General features: G+C 42.7%; 1 protein-coding gene across 1 annotated transcript; it reads left to right on the top strand.

Annotated features, from left to right (window-relative positions):
* Positions 1 to 4,630: 4,630 nt before the first annotated feature.
* On the top strand, positions 4,631 to 17,163 carry MEPE (matrix extracellular phosphoglycoprotein). The gene is made up of 5 exons (XM_083458693.1): positions 4,631 to 4,675; positions 7,431 to 7,496; positions 8,836 to 8,889; positions 11,737 to 11,829; positions 13,770 to 17,163. The coding sequence occupies exons 2-5, from the start codon at positions 7,443 to 7,445 to the stop codon at positions 15,987 to 15,989; spliced, it is 2,421 nt and encodes an 806-aa protein (XP_083314819.1). The 5' UTR covers positions 4,631 to 4,675; positions 7,431 to 7,442; the 3' UTR covers positions 15,990 to 17,163.
* Positions 17,164 to 17,526: the final 363 nt, after the last annotated feature.

Raw genomic sequence — 17,526 nt, forward strand, 5'->3', positions numbered from 1 at the left:
CCTTCAACCGAGTAAACAGCACACAAGTCTCACCATCATGCATGCAGTGTTTTCTACCTGACTAACATTACGTATGAGCTGATGCTCACACACCATAATACTTTAGCAGTAAGCAGACAGAGAAGGAATGGGGAACTGGTTGCCTAAGAGATGCTATTGGACTCCCACCAGTCCCAGGCAGCATGTTCAGTGGTCAGGAATGATGGGGAACTACACTCTGGTTATTAGCCCATTCAGGAGAAGGAAAACTCTGAACCTAAACCTCCACTGCCCCATGGGATACTTTCAGGAGAAGAAAAGGCTAAGGAGAAAACACCCACAAATCTGGAGTGGAGTCCCTAAGATAATAATAATAATAATAATAATAATAATAATAATAATAATAATAATAATTTATTTATACCCCACCCTTCCCAGTTTAAAAACTGGGCTCAGGGAGGCTAACAATTAAAATGTGACTTAGAAACAGCATAAAACAGCATAAAATACAACATAAAATGCAGCATCAATATCAATAAAATTCAAAAATTCAGGGGTCATTTTGAGGAAGAAAAAAACACACCAGTCAGTAGACATCAAATGAACACCAGGGCTAACTGGCCAAGTTGGTCCTACTAGGGCCAGCAAGGAGACCAGGGAAGAATTTAAATGTGGGGTCCCAGAAAGGGTTTCTTCATAGAAGAGGAAAGGGGAAAGGGAATAGAGGATCAGGCTAATTCAAATTGAAGGTCAGGTGGACTAGCTCTGTCTTACAGGCCCTGCAGAAGGAAATCAAGTCCTGCAGGGCCCTAGTCACATGGGACAGAGCATTCCACCAGGTTGGAGCCGTCACTGAAAATGCCCTGGCCCTGGTGGAGGATAGTCTGGCTTCCTTAGGGCCCAGGACCTTTAAGCTATTATTATTCATGGACCTTAGGGTCCTCTGCAGGACATACCAGGAGAGGCAGTCCCATAAGTGCGAGGGTCCTAGGCCGCATAGGGCTTTAAAGATGGTTGGATGGCGCCTCCTTCCAGCAACTCCTGCAGCCAAGTTGATGCCAAACACATCGCTCTGCTTTCCTTTGGACCTACCTGAGGGAGGTCCTGTTGTCCAGCCAGCCCAGGACCTCCATACACCTGCTGGGGTTTTCTAACATAGATTAATCCAGAGGAGGTTACTTGAAATTACCCATCAATCACAACCACAGTATTTCACTCCTTAGCTGTTGCCATAGCAATGATTTACGCCTATAAAACAACTGTGAATTATGGCCGTTATTTTAATAAAAACAGCAGACTGGAAAACCAGGACCTATTAATAAATCTAAATGGGGATTATGTGCAATTAGCTCCCTATTTTATCTACCATTTGCCCATGCTCTGCATTTATTTTAATACCACAGCAAATATTTAAGCTTTCACGGGTATTGACTTGGCACGGTACTGGCCTGGCAATCAAGCTGTGTTTGCTATTTCATTCCCTGCCTCCTCTTTCTTCACCCTGTAAGCTGCCTTACCCTTTAACATACCTCAACTCAGCCCACAGGTATATTTCCTTACCATGCTTCAAATTTGCTTGATGCACCTGGCTAAGCAGACTTGCTGCCTACAGATACTCAAGCAAAATAGACCAATTACTCCCTAAACTTTCCACAGCAACAATTTTTTTTTGTATACTTAATAAAAGCTGCAATTACAACCAATTAGGCAAAAATGCATTCCCGGTACTCAAAAAAGCAGAACATAATTGCTCTGACTCACTCGATGTAGCCCTCCTTTTTAACTTTATCACTTTCAGTTCAACACCCATGATGGTAAATAAGATGGAAAGGAACCTACAAAACCACACTGAGTTTGGAACTGTGCCATACAACAGGGACGTACACATCCCTCCAGATACTGCTGTACTTTTAACTCCCATCAGCCCCAGCCAGCAGTGGGTGATGGGAGTTGAGGTCCAGCAACATCATCTACAAGGCTGCAGATCTCCCATCCTGGCGTCACATAGAACAGCTTCCAATAAAAATGGTGGCACAGTGCCAGGTTCCTCCATCCCCTCTGTAATATCAACTTATCCCATGTGCTGATGTTGTGACCAATGTGTCTACTCTGCCCCCCAGCCAGAGGCAGTTGATGTGAAGTAGGAGTTCAGATATGGCAGCTTACATCATAATTATGCAAGGAAAGTTGAACTAGCTGTTATGCAGGGTAGCTAGCCATCGAATGCCAGGTGTGGCATGCGTGTCCTGCAGCTGGGGGCGGGGCGAGCCGCCCATGTGGGTGGGGCAAGCCGCCTATGGGGGCGCACTGCATTGTATACCGGCCAGTGCAGTGTAGTGGTTAAGAGTGGTAGACTCGTAATATGGTGAACTGGGTTCATGTCTCCGCTCCTCCACATGCAGCTGCTGGGTGACCTTGGGCTAGTCACACTTCTTTGAAGTCTCTCAGCCCCACTCACCTCACAGAGTGTTTGTTGTGGGGGAGGAAGGGAAAGGAGATTGTTAGCCGCTTTGAGACTCCTTAAGGGGAGTGAAAGGCGGGATATCAAATCCAAACTCTTCTTCTTCTTCTCTGCCTCCCCCTCAGCTGTAGGGAGACTGAGGGAGAGGCGGAGCGCAGGCACAAGTCCCACGCTGCCGTTTCAGGCAGCACAAAGCCTGCAGTCGCCCAAGCCACCACGTCACTCCCAGGAGAAACACGTGGCTCGGGCATGCTGCAGACCCCACGGTAAGTGCCAGGCCCCACAGTGTGGCGCCCAGTGCCAGCCATGTTTCGTTCCATTTGTTGACTGAACTAAAAAGTTTTGTGAGCCCAATTTTATTATTATTATTTAAAACTCGTATTTTTGTCATTTTGTCATCTTCCTCAGTGATGACACCTGCACCCCCTTCCTCCTCCACTGATACAGGGGAGAGTGGAATTGCCCCACAGGATGTTCTTTTAAAATAGGGTTGGCTTGGGACGGGGGAGGAATTCCATTCAGTTCACACTTTAAAACAAACCTGTTTAATTCTCACTTTCTGAAATACTTTCTGCAAACCAGAGGGCAGCCATCCTTCGAACTCTGCGTATCTCTAAATTTTGAAATGCAGTTCTTCGGCCAAGCAACAATACAAGAATGCATATGATAAGGTAAAGTGTGCCTATAAATGCATATATTGGTGTAAATGGCATACCAATATATATATATATATATATATATATATATATATATATATATATGGAAATTGCTTTGAGAAATGTGTATATTAAGAAAAATGACATTCAAAGGTGTGTATATGAGAATACATTTGCAATAAAATGTTCATGAAAACTCTTTTCTGATGTGAAAATGTGGAGAAGTAAATTTAAGACTGGAGAAAAAAATAAGAAAATGAGAGAAATCGAACCATAATATTCACCCATAGAAGTGGCTAATCTTTTGGGTCTCAAGGGCCAACCATTGGCCAACCCTCCAGGGGTCTCATGCCAGTAATGGTCTCAAGTGGCTGTGGTCATCCCACACTCACTCATGAGCATGCACACAGAAGACAGGTGGTCTGAACCACTGAGCCTCTTGGGCTTGCCAGAGGGTTGAAAGTTCGAATCCCCATGACAGGGTGAGCTCTCGTTGCTCTGTCCCAGGTCCTGCCAACCTAGCAGTTTGAAAGCATACCAGTGCAAATAGATAAATAGGTACCGCTGTGATGGGAAGGTAAACGACATTTACGTGCGCTTTGGTTTCTGTCACAGTGTTCCATTGCACCAGAAGTGCAATGGAAGTCATGCTGGCCACATGACCCGGAAAGCTGTCTGTGGCCAAACGCCAGCTCCCTCGGCCTGAAAGCGAGATGATCGCTGCACCCCATAGTCGCCTTTGACTGGACCTAACCATCCAGGGGTCCTTTACCTTTACCTGCACACAGGATGCTCACATACAAAGGACACACAGAAGCATATGCACAGGAACATAGGCCTCATCTCCTCAGCTAATCTGTGGAGTGGGGTTATTGCTCCTCTCTGTTCATCAAATGAGCCATCTATCTCCCTTATGTTTCAGTTTCTTTTTCTTTTTTGCTGCTGCTGTCAAAATCAGTGGGGTCTTGATGGGTGGCTGGATCAGGCCTCTTGAGACCACCCCTGTTTCATAAGTATAGTTCTACCCATATTACAGTGGTACCTTGGGTTAAGAACTTAATTCGTTCTGGAGGTCTATTCTTAACCTGAAACTGTTCTTAACCTAAAGCGCCACTTTAGCTAATGGGGCCTCCCGCTGCTGCCGCACTGCCGGAGCATGATTTCTGTTCTCATCCTGAAGCAAAGTTCTTAACCCAAGGTACTATTTCCGGGTTAGCGGAGTCTGTAACCTGAAGTGTCTGTAACCTGAAGCATCTGTAACCCGAGGTACCACTGTATTAACTGAAGAAGTTAGAAGCCCTCATCATGAAATGTCAGTCACTATCAGGCACCTTCAGCAGCACAATAGATATTTATAACCTGCATTTTGTTTATCCACCTCGATGGAACATGAGATGGCTGGCTTCCACCACAAAGACTTTTTTAGATTAAAACCGACCCTCCTCCAGTTATCTGTGGGCAAGGGCTAAAAGCAGCCAGAGCTGATTGGCCATTACTATTATAATAAACTTTAAACTTCAGCAAGGTGGGCAAAAGGCTGCCAACATCGGCTGAAGATACCCTGTCTTCTTCAGGAAACGTGAGCTATTTCCTTACTATTCTATAACAATCTCCTGCTTCCTCTTGGATCAGCTAAACCTAACATTCTGCCTTTCATTTTCTAATGCTGCAAAGCTTGAATGCTGACAAATGGAAATTGGATGGACCTCCATCAAAGTCTAATCCCATTTCCTTGAGCCAATATATGTTAGTTATATCGATGGAAGGTTTCCACCTTTGTATTAAAGAATACTTAGCTTTGTGCATAGTGCATGCCAGGTAAAGATCTGTAAAAATATGGGTAGGAGAGTATTATATTACTATTTAGATGGCAAGCAAAGTTCGCCCCATTTGCTCAGATCTGTCAGCCATACATACAATATTTCTTCACAGTGGTCAAATGCTCGATCTAGATTAATATTCAGCTGTTCCTTCCTCTGCTGGCCAATATTTTTCCAGTCTTCGACCCAGGAGCCTCCAGTTCCTTCGTTTCTTTTGATGCAAGAAGCCCAAGGGGGATTCTCTAATTATTGTTGTATATTATAATCAACAATATTTCTCCTCCAGTACAACATTACAGCACTACCTTCAATATTAGGAAGCATTCAATTCTTATTCTTTATTTCACACCCAAGTCCATATCCTGTCAACCATGTATATCAGTCCTTATTTTTAAATGATTGCATTTCCATTCACCTCTTTTTCCGATCATTTCCCAGAAAGGTTACATTTGCTCAGATCTTTGGTAGGTAAACTGATTTGATTTTCTTAATTTGGTCTTTTTCTTTTTGCCTAGGGTTGGATCTGCTTGCCACTGATTTTCTAATTGCTTCCTTTGTTATTGCTGTTGTTTCTGTACAATGGCATGTATTTTGAATTTATCTGCACTTCTATATTTTTACTATCCTGATACTTCAAGTTGAAGTGGCCAAATGGACAAATAGACAGGGCTCCTGTACCTTTAATAGTAGTGTAGAAATTTCCTCTTCTACGCCACTATTAAAAGTGCAGCAGCCCTCTTCCCACTGGCCACCTTACCTTCAAAACCCACAATGACAGAGAGACTGCAGCACACACATTTTTAACAAATAAAGCAAAAGTAAATTAATGTGTTATGCATTATGTGGTTTAACATGTGGAGGTTTAAGAAGGTGGATTAAACAGCGTTGGGGTCCTCCCTCGTAGCTATGCAGTTTTATGGATTTGAATAATTTAAAGCAATACTTCTACATAATTGACCTCAGGTATGTTACATTTCAACATTTGCCAACCTGCTGCCCCTCAGAGGTTTTGGACTGCAAAACACCAGGTTGGCAAAGGCTGTTGTATATCTTCACTCAAGAATTCGAGGATTGGAGGTGCAATGTGCTCAATTTAAGCCAGATGCTTCTAGGCAAACTCTGCTTGTTTGAGGGATAGCAGGAGGAGAGGCACATCAGCATAGCGATAACCTTTGCCATTGCTGGCAGGTGCAAATAGCTCTTGTTTTATTTAATATAATCTGTTATCCACAACTGCCCTAATCCCATGGTTTGGATGTGCATGCAAAGGCTTTGAAATTTACATTAGGTTGGATTCAAACAACCAAGTTTTACTCAGAGTAGACATGTTGAAGTTAATGGACCTAACTTAGTCAGGTTTCAATTAATTTCAGTGGGCTTCAGTAAATCTTAGTTGCGTACCGTTTTCAGTTTAGATGGATCCTACTGAAATCTATAGAAGAATTTAATTATGTCTTAAGTCTAACTGAGTAAAATTAACTAAGGGCCTAACTAGATGTCACATTAGTTCTGTATTTGTGCCCTTAAGTGCACAGTTGCTGTTGTTGTTCAACACAAATTGCCAGTGCAGGGTCCCAATTCCCATCAGGACCTTAGCTTGGGGAATGTGGGGGAGGGGGCTGTAATTTTTTGGTCTCTGTTAATGGTCCCAATTTGTACCACCATTACCTAGTGCCTGCAGTAGATATGGGGGGGGGGGACAGCTCCTATTGAAGCAAGCTGCAATCAGAACAAGGGATTGGAAGGATCTGTCAGTTTCTCATTTTTCCTATATCAAATTCATTTCTCCACTATTTCTGCTTTTTTAAAAAAAATCCTCATGGAAACTCATCAGCATTTTAGTGCAATTTTTCCCTGATAAACATGGTTTTATATGCAGTTTTGCCTAATGCAAACTTTTTTTTTGTAAAGCAATACCCCTTAATATAATGTAATTTTGTACATTATTTCCACCAACAGCTTCATTCTTATGCACACTTTCCCCCAATATATGTTCTACCGGCTGAGTTGACTATGTATCTAGGTTTAAATCCCTACTCAAGCCTGATAGGCTGTGTGTCCTTGGGCCAGACATTGATTATCAGCCTAGCCTACCTCACAAGACTGTTGTAAGAGTAAAAGCGGGAGGGGGGTCAATATATACCACGCTGAAGGAACAATGGGCTATAAATGTCATGAATAAATAAATAAACAAGGATAGGATTGGCCTCCACATTTTGCAAATCAATGCTCCATTCATTCTGATTCAGAAATATGATAATGATAATAATAATAATAATAATAATAATAATAATAATAATAATAATTTATTTGTACCCCGCCCATCTGGCTGAGTTTCCCCAGCCACTCTTGGCAGCTTCCAACAAAGATTAAAAGTACATTACTCTTTAATTGTTGATTCTCAGAACGATGAGTGATTTGCTTTCAGGAGCAAGGAGGGGTTATTTTGGATTGTGATCATAGGCATTAAATGTGAAATAAAAACATTTCTCAGTTATATTGCTCTGTCCTTAGGAAGCTCTGAAGATGAAGGCTGCTGTTTTGTACTTGACTCTCTGTGGCTTAACCTGGGCTCAGTCGGTGAGTATTCCAAACTTCAGGCTGAAATGATATACAGATTCTCCCGAGAGTAACTTTTGGGGAAGAGTGACATCTGGAGGACAGATGTTTTTAGAAAGTTTCAACAGAGGAACGCATACCTATGAAAAGACACGACATAAACAGACTGTGCAACATTCAGAGAAGTGCGACATCTGGTGAAAAACTATGGCTAGGACTCCACATTTTGGAATTCAGTGTTGATTCTAATGTTCAGGCAGATTCACATGACAGGGTGTAGTTCATAATGTTCCCCTTTCCCCATGTGCCTTTGTATGAAATGTCTCTACATGAATTAAAGTCAAGGAGTGACATTTATTTGCATGGAGAGGCACCATTTCTGCTTTGAGTTAGAAGGAATGGAGCAAAGAGAGCAACGAGATAATAGAATTGTATGGAGACAACTGAAACCACGAGTCATTCCTTCCAACTGCTTCCTTCTTGTAATCTCCTGCCCTTTAGCAGGTTTCTGGAGCCGCACCTCGGCTTCCTGTGCATCAATGAAGCTATTATCCCCAGTAGCAAGTGCTCTTCTGTCATCTGTAATGTTGTCTCCCTCCCCCTCAAGTTCTAGTTTAGAGCTCTCCTGATCAGGCTCATGAGATTCTTAGCAAACACATCCTTGCCAACCGCTGTGAGATGCAGCCCATCTCTTTGCCAGGTGTCCTTCCTCAAGGAAGCGGAAACTATGATCCAAGAAGCCAAATTCTTCGTGCGCAGCCAGTGGTTTACCTCCAATATTTTCCTCTCTCCTCCTGGGCCATGGCCTTCAACAGGAAGGAGTGATGAAAAGACCACCTGTGTCCCAAGGCTCTTCAGCTTCCTGCCCAGAGTCTCATAGTCCCTTGCTATACAGTACGTTGAAGGTTGTGTGTTCCAGTGCTGCCACACTGAAGGGATTATTCCTTACAAACACAGAACCAACATTATAGATATGCAGGCTGAAGTGATAGGATAGAAACGGATGGTGTAAGATGATCCCTCAAGGAATCCCAAATGCTCAGGGTTCCCAATTGTGTGGAGGGTCCCAACATGCAGACACCTTCCCACTCACTGCTCAAAGACCTGAGGCTGCAGTCAGTGGAGATGGAGAACATGGAGGTGGGGCCAGCATATGTGGCTTCCTCCCTCACCTTCTCTGAGATCACGTTCAGGTGAGTGTCAGAACAAGACCAGGAGTTTGCTACTATAGAGCTAAAACAAAGTTAGATTCTTACCCAGCCACCCTCTGAATACCTGTAGACAACCCTTTAGCAGAACACACCAACAATTCAGAAGAGATTTACCTGATATTGTTTATTTTCCTCCCATCTTTCTCCAGGAGCTTCAACCCCATTACAGGAAAGCAAAGCAGAAGTGCCGGGGAGATCACCAGGTAAATGAAATTAAATTTATTATGGTCCCAGACCAGATTCACATACCATACTAAGCAAACATAAAACACAATAGAATTAAGTTTGAATTAACAATTGAATATGACAATAAACAATACGAATATGACAGCAATTAGAAATGTGGTTTAGGTCTTAGTCTCTAAAATATTATCTAGAGTTTGCACCTGAGGCCTTAGTCTTTGTAATAGCACAGCTTGTTCCCTGAGTTTCATGGCAGCTGCACAAAATTTGGCCACCCTTAGCATGATATCTGGATCCTTATTCTCTATCAGGGATTTTAAGCATTGAAGTTCAGACCCACTTGGAATTTTCTGTATAACAGGGGTGATAAAGACCGAGCGTATATACACCAGGTAAATGAGTCAGGTATTTTGATGACAACATGGTTTCTTTCAGCTTCTGTTAGCAGAAGAAGGCGCGAAAGTGTTGTCTGTTCCACAGAAACATGGGATGAGTAGTGTGCTTCAATATACAGATGCTGCGCGGAGGCATAATCGATATGATACTCTTCTGTTTTAATGCACTTTGCTTTCTAATGCTAATTTCCATTGCTGGAACAGGAATGGGAAATTTCTTTTCTCACCCTGAGGCCTTGTGTCTTTAGAACCAGCTCTGTAGCATGGCCAAGGCTGGCACAAAATATTATGCCGCCTGAGGCAAGACAGGCCAGCCGCTGCCTCCCTGTACACTAGCCTCCTCCACTGCCACTGCTGCCAACTCTCTTCTCGCTCCTGTTCAGAGGTCACTTAAGGCCCTTCTTAGGATCTACAACTTGCTCTGAGGAACATAGGGTCCTTCCTCAGAGCGAGGCATTGAGTATTAATCTCCTCAGAGTATTGCGAAAGAACGATGTCAATCAACATTTGATGATCTCCTTCTACAATAGAAAATGTCCTTTCATACTGCATCACAGTGCGGTACGCTGGTTTGACATCAACTGATAGGAAGTGCCTACAGAGGGTGGTAAATACAGCACAAGATATTATGGGCTGTCCCGTGAATCCGCTGGATGAAATAGCGGAAGAACGTTGCCTCAGGAGAGTGAGGAAAATTCTCAGGGATCATTCACACCCTGGCCGGCACTTTCTTGGTCTCCTGCCCTCGGGCAGAAGATATAGAAGCATGATTAGTCGCAGCAACAGGGTAAAGAACAGCTTCTATCCGTGGGCTGTTAGGCTGCTGAATGAAAAGATAACAGGACAACTGACTTTTGGGTTTGGTGGGTGTGAGTCAGTAAACAAGGGGAATTAAGACTAAGAGAGCTGAGTGGGGGGGTGCTTGTGTAATCTCACTGTATACAAGTTGTACAAGTGACAATAAAGTATTTCAATTGAGGATGAGGTGTCCCCGAAGAGTATCTGCATTTTCAGATGCAGTGGTCAGGGTGACAGGGCCACTGATTCATCGCTTCTCCACCTTCTAGAGGCAAGGGGCCCATCTTGGTTAAAGGGTGGGACCAATCCTAGGCATGATCCAGATTACCACATCATTGGTAGGAAGTAATGCCAGCTCATCCTTTTCTGACAAGCTTTTGCTGATGTGGAGGAGGGCTGCTGGGAGGTTTAAAAAAATAATTCCATTTCCATTTGTTTGGATGCAATATTTGAATTGCTGTAGCATTGCCATTTTGTAAATTAATGACAAGCTTTGGTAACTGTTAGAAATGAAGGGTATTACACAGTTCAGATAAATTCCACTTTGCTACAGCAATTTTTGAGCTTCCACATTATTCTTTAAAGAAAATGAGAGGGGAGGAAGTCTAGAATTTCTGGGGACAAATACATGTTCCACAACCATATTGCCAAATTTTGAATGCCAGTAACAATGTTTAAGTTGAGTGGAAAGTCCTTTAAAGTTACAACCTAGAGATACTCCCACACTTAAGGATAAGCAAACAGGAGTCCTGTGCCATCTTAAAGAATCATAGATATGTTGTGGTGTAAGCTTTAATGGACAGGAAAAAATGGCTTTGATACAATGCCTAGTTTTTAAGACAGGGTTTCATAAACTTGAGTTCATTGATCCTTTGAAGAGCTTATAAAGCTGTTGTTATCCCCAACAAAGATTCTTAAGAATATAAATGAAATAAAGTCAAGAAATATCAACATATAATCAATATTTATTAACCATTTATCAGAATTACTAAGAACCATAACATGTAAAAAAAATGAGAAATACTATTGAAATGTGAAATCATCTTACAGTCTCCTCATTTGCAAGTGCACTAATTATATTTTTGTGCTATACTCTTAAACTTATTTAGCACCTCTTTCACCTCCCCCTTTTGGTCCCTAAGTCTTTACCCCACCCCCTGCACAGTCCCTGTGACCTCAAAATTGACTGCTTTGGAAAAGCTTGCTTGCATCTTTCTGGTTTGACTAACAGACTCAAGAGACTGTCCTTCTGGAATATGGAAGGAAGAAGATTAAGCATGCCCTCTGGTGGGGATTGTAATAATTTCCACAGAGGTAGCTGTGTTGATCCTGCGGCTCTTTAAAGTCGAACAGATGTATTATGTGGCATAAGATTTGATGAGGTAGAAACATGAGCAGAGAGGTCAGAGGGAAATGACTAATAATAATAATGCAGATTGTACTAATTACAATGAAGTTTAAAAGTACTGTAAAAATAATTATACTGACCATTCACAAGGCAGTGTTGATTATCACACAAACATCCTGGTGTCCATTGGGGTGTTGTTGTTGTTGTTGTTGTTGTTGTTGTTGTTGTTGTTGTTGTTTTCCTAGTTCAAGAAGCAGACTTAGCTGAAATGAACAGAAGCGTGGTATTTCCAAGAGTACTTTTAATGCCTTCTTTTCTGCCCCCAGATAATGCTCAAAGGTCGTCACTCCAAGCACGGGTTTTACATATTTAATTATGTGTACTCGTCTGCGGTGACCAACAATCAAACACAGATTCAGGTAGAACAACGTTTTGGCTCACACACCTTTTTAGTTGTCTGCATTTGTTGCACTATCGCCACACGGTATACAAGGAGCACATCAATTTCACCCACAAACTCTCTTGCAGTTGCTATTTCATTCTCATTTGCAGCACCAAGAAACAGCATCCCAGCAGCTGTTTCCATTTTAATTTATTTTGAAAAAGGCTCATGGTGAAAGAGGAGATGCACCTTTCGACCCCTTGCCTTCAGAATGACAAGCATTTGTGCAGCCTAAAGCGCTAGTGCTTGGGTTATTAAGCTTGGAAATGTCCCCTGGCCTGCAAACATATCGAAATCTGCACACTCATCTATCCTGATGCAATGCCACCAAAGTGACTTTACTTCTCAGCTTTTGCCGAGTAAGTAAACTGTTCTTAAGCAAGATCTGCAGAAACATGGTGCGGTGCTCGTGTTAGAGGAGTGTTTTGCTTTTCCATAAGCAGCTGGGATTGGACACAGGTGGTGCTGTGGGTTAAACCACAGAGCCTAGGGCTTGCTGATCAGAAAGTTGGCTGTTCGAATCCCTGTGATGGGGTGAGCTCCCATTGCTCAGTCCCAGGTCCTGCCAACCTAGCAGTTTGAAAGCATGAAGTGCAAGCAGATAAATAGGTACCACTCTGGCAGGAAGGTAAATGGCGTTTCCGTGCGCTGCTCTGGTTCCCCAGAAGCGGCTTAGTCATGCTAGCCACATGACCTGGAAGCTGTACGCCAGCGCCCTCGGCCAGTAAAGCGAGATGAGTGCAGCAACCCCAGAGTCGTCCATGATTGGATTTAATGGTCAGGGGTCCCTTTTGTTGCTGTTTAGTCGTTTAGTCATGTCCGACTCTTCATGACCCCATGGACCAGAGCATGTTCTTACCTTTACCTTTAAGCAGCTGGGAGCAGAATTAAATGATGGTCCAACACAGATAAGCATGGCCAGCCCAAGACATTTTGGCACCTGAGGCGAACCACAAAATGGTGCCCTCACAGCAAGGGAAAGAGTGAGTGAAGATTTGTATCAGGAACAAGTGGGGATAATGACCGACATAGGGAACAAGGGTGGGAAGAGACCAGCAGCACCTCTTCTGTTTGCCAAGAGGCCACTATAGAGGTGGCTTGTGGGGAGAGCTGTCAAAGAGATGGCAGATCTAGCCTCCAAGGAGTTTGCAGCAGCAGTCAATGCATTCCTTGGAGGCTGGATCTGCTGCCTTTGTAGTTCCTGCTGCCTCAGGCAAATTCACCTCATAAGCGAGCTGGCTCCGCAGGTCTTGCTGATTTATCCAGCAATGCCCCATCCCAATGGCCAATATTCTTCTGTAAGTAATTCTCATTTAAAAAAAACTACCCCACAAATTTAACAGCCTTGCCGAAATGAGCTCCCTGCTTCCCCAAGAACAGTAACTGACATTAAAGGGTAATTAACAGGCAATCCAAGAGGCAATCAACAAGCTATTTATCAGCATTCCCACTGCCACATTCAGCAGAAAATGGTAAGAAGGGCCAGAGCTACAAACAGGAAGCATTTAAATTAAAAAATAAAAAAACACACACACACACACAGTGGCCCTGAAATGTTTCATTGGCATTTTGCCAGTTGGCACTGGGCAGGATGGTTCTAAAACTGTTTAAAATCAAAATAATTCCCACAAATCAGGTCTAAGGAAAACATTGAAAAGGACAACATAGAAAACATAGAGTGCAACAGTCTGCCAGTGACATGGTCTGGATTCTCTGTAAAAAATATAATAATAAGTGAACAAAACATGGAAATTCCAGACTGAATTATTACTGAAATAGCAACGGTTGTAGCTCCCATACTCCATGGATAAACACATTAGCCATAAACAAATTAGATGATGAATAAGCTTTACCTTGCTTGTTAAATTAAATACACTCTCCTGTCAAGCTCACCATTTGTTTTCTTTTGGAATTTAGAAAGAAGAAGAAAACAGAAATAACATTTCCATTATCACTCATGGGTCTGACAGAAAAAATGTACCAAGGAAGGCCGCTGACAATTTCACTGATACAACACAAGAGGCAAGAGAAGAGCAGAAGCACTTTGATGCAACTGGAAATGGCAGAAAGACTGAGGGCAGAAGAACTACTGGAAGCAGCCAAAATTTATATAGACATTATGGAAACACCACAAATCAGGATCTCCACCAGCATCACATGGAGATAATTGTAAACAAGGAAGGAAATGAAATTGCTACAGGAGATAACACCATTGAGATAGATGGAAGTGGGGACATAGGCTTTCCAGGCCAAGTTGACACCCATCATGGCGTCATTATTGGCAATGAATATCATGACCGAGTCAAAGACCATCAAGACACAAGAGGCACTGATAAACTTCGGGGGAAAGATAAAGATGGCAAATCTGGGTTATCTAGTAATACCAAGTCATCAAAAGATCCCTACATCAAAATAGAGATGAAGGAGAATGATGCCAGTGCAGTCTGGGAAAACAATCCTTTCCATGATATTCCCAAGAAAATTAAAGACCCACCAAGCAAAGATTATTCAAAAGTCCATTTGAAAGTCATAACTGATGCCACCAATAGGGAGCCAGGAAAAGAAGAAGGTGGTCATGTTCATTTGTTAGACAAAAGCAAAAGGGATAACAGTACCACGAAACTATACACAAGTCTCAAAGTAAAAGCCAACATGTCTCGAGAACGTGTAGGGGAAATTGAACTCATGAGAACCAGAGGCAACTACACTAACATCGTAGACACCAGTGAAATTAAAGTGGCTAATGAAAATGGTAGTGGCAATGCTACAGTTCATACAAAAGGCAAAGATGGGTATACAGTGGCAGTTAGGAAGCTGAATGGACAGAAGGACGGATATGGAGCTACCAAACCAAGTAAAAAGGGTGATGTAAAAGATGGTGTCACTAGTGGCCGCCATGTGGAAATAGTTGGTGTTACCAACCTACAGAAGAAAGATAAAACCAGAAAGGATGTCACTAATGGGAGGTCCAAGAACCACCTGGAAGCAGCTGGTGTTACCAACCTACAGGGAAAAGATGGAACCAGAGAGGATGTCACTAATGGGAGGTCCAAGAGCCACCTGGAAGCAGCTGGTGTTACCAACCTACGGGAAAAAGATGGAACCAGAGAGGATGTCAGTAATGAGAAGTCCAACAGCCATCTGGACGCAGCTGGTATTACCAAACTACAAAAAAAAGTTGGTGATGAAATTGGTACCAAAGAAAGGCTTATCAGTCACGTGGGGGAGCTTGGTGATACCAAGGCAGAGAAAACAAAGCAAAGCAAAGTTATATTGAGCAGGAAACTAAATGGTCATGTGGATGGATCTGGTACTACTAAGTCACATTCAAAAGGTGAACTTACTCTCCTTTCCGGCAAAGAAATTTCTGATTCTGGTACAACACAGCACGGTCGAAAAAGTCCCAGTGAAGTTGGGATTATTCATAAAAGGCCTAGTATTGGTGAAGGTGGCAGTTATGAAAAAACAACCAAAAATGCTCATGAGAGCACATTGGGTGGCCCAAAGATGACTGAAAGTGGCAAAACAGGATTTGGTGTCACATTTCAAAAAGTCAACAAGGACACTCCAGAAAGAGCTATCAGTTACAAGAAAGCTACTGGAGATTCTGCAGATCTCAAGAGGAGTGATATAGATTCTTCCAACAAAGAGGAGGAGCTCAGTGGTCAAAAATCGATCCAGTTCAAAAGTGCCCTGTCTGAATCTCGTGGGTCTCATGGCAGTATCCGAGACATCCTTAATATTCCAAAGAATGAGAAGCTTAAAAGTCAGGGGCCCTCATTGGCCACTGTGAAGAGCAATAAGAAGGTTATGAAGCCAAGCAAAAAGGCATCTAGGGTTAATACTGGAACGTATGGCAGCAGTGCAGCTAAGCACTACCATGGGTATTCGGGTGTCCTGAGGAGAAAGAGCAGTCAACATGGGAAGAGGCGTCCATCTGTCCGTAGAAATGACAGCAGCCAATCATCGGAGAGTGAGGAAAACAGCCGCCAGTCTTATGAAGACTATCAGAATGACAGACCCGACAGTCATGAATCACCTGAGAGTACTGAAGAAGACCGATCTGATGAAAGTCATGACCACAGTCAAGGAACCAACTCACAAGAAGATTCCCAGGAGCGGAAAAGTACTGCTTGATTTGCTTGCGTTTGTTCAGAAGGGAAGAAAAGAGAGCCTCAAATGCACTAGGCTAGGTGATTCATAGGCCATAATTATGTGGCATTGCTCTGGTGTGCAGAATAAAGCTGAAATCCTATACCCACTTACTTGGAAGCACGATTCATTGAACTCAATGGGATTTACTTTGGAGTAGGCATATATCAGAGATTGCACTTCAAGAGCCATTATTAGGGCTGAGTCGAAATAACTCACAAGTGTTTTCAGCTGTACCTCCCTTGCTCAATTATTTTTTTGGGGGGGGGGAGTAATGGCAAAATGGAGAGCTTATTTGTGTAAATTGGCTTTGCTAGCTTTTATTCTTAGTGATGTCATTATATTGCACAAATCTGCTTGCCACATGACATCCTGAGGTGATCCCATAACCCATCCTTCCCCCACCTAGCGCCCTCCAGCTAATTTGGACTACAACTCCCATCAGCCTTAGCAACACTGCTAGAAGTTGCAGCTCAGGGGAGGCTGCTGTAACCTGTTCACTGTGCAATGATTGCATAGTGATCATCTGCTAGGTCAATTCAGGAAGGAAGAAGCAGCACCTAGGTAAAGCACTGCAGCAGCTTGTTAGCATCTGTCTGTACAATGGAAGAGTGTGCCTTTGGGAGTAAAGTCAAACTATTGGAGAGTTACAGTGCCCACTGTGGCTGTAGAGACTGATATGGGAGAGACATGCTTTGTTGCAGCTGGGGCAGCTAAGAAAATTGTATTTCCACAATAATGTCCAAAAATCAGCAATAGATTACTTAGCACAGCTCCTGTCATTATAATGTTTTCTAAACTCTGAAGGCAGGGAAATCTATGATCCTCCAGATGACGCATAACTACAACTCCATTACCTGTGACCGTTGGCCATGCTGGTTAGGCCGATGGAAACTGGAGTCCATCCAACAACATTTGGAAGGCCATAGGTTCCTTATCCTTGCATTAAAAGCAACTTTGAAATTTACGTCTTTCACAATACCTTTTATGTTGTAATCTGAAATTATTAGCTAGAGGACTGAATAGTTGTTTTACTGTATTGATTTTATTTGGGTAAAACATGCTGCAAAACAGTAGAAGGACATCTATATAACATGTAGTATTTAATAATAACCGATGCTATGATTATGTCACGTGCCAATAAAGTATTGGAAAAGTCCAGCTTTTGTCAGCTTTATTTCAAAAAGAGAAATGTAAATTTAACTCTTAGGCAACTGATCACAATTCTCCCATCGATTTCAATGCAATAATTAAGCATGTGTTCCACCACCCAGTTCAATGGGAATAAAAAGTCTACTGTCCGGTTGGATTGTGCAATTAGTCTCCTATACTCTGTATTCAGGCTTTTTATAAGAACACTGGAAAACTGATCACATTAGGAAAATCTTAGATTCCTTTTGTGTGTTGCTCATGGGATCATCTTTGGAAAAGTTTGCACAGCAGTCAGACAACATGCAAAAGAGTATACAGTGCACTCACGAACTCCCTGCAAGCACATTCTTTCAACCTGACTGCTAAATGT

Source organism: Podarcis liolepis, assembly GCF_965112155.1.
Source record: "Podarcis liolepis genome assembly, chromosome: 9".
NCBI classification, from domain to species: Eukaryota; Metazoa; Chordata; class Lepidosauria; order Squamata; family Lacertidae; genus Podarcis; species Podarcis liolepis.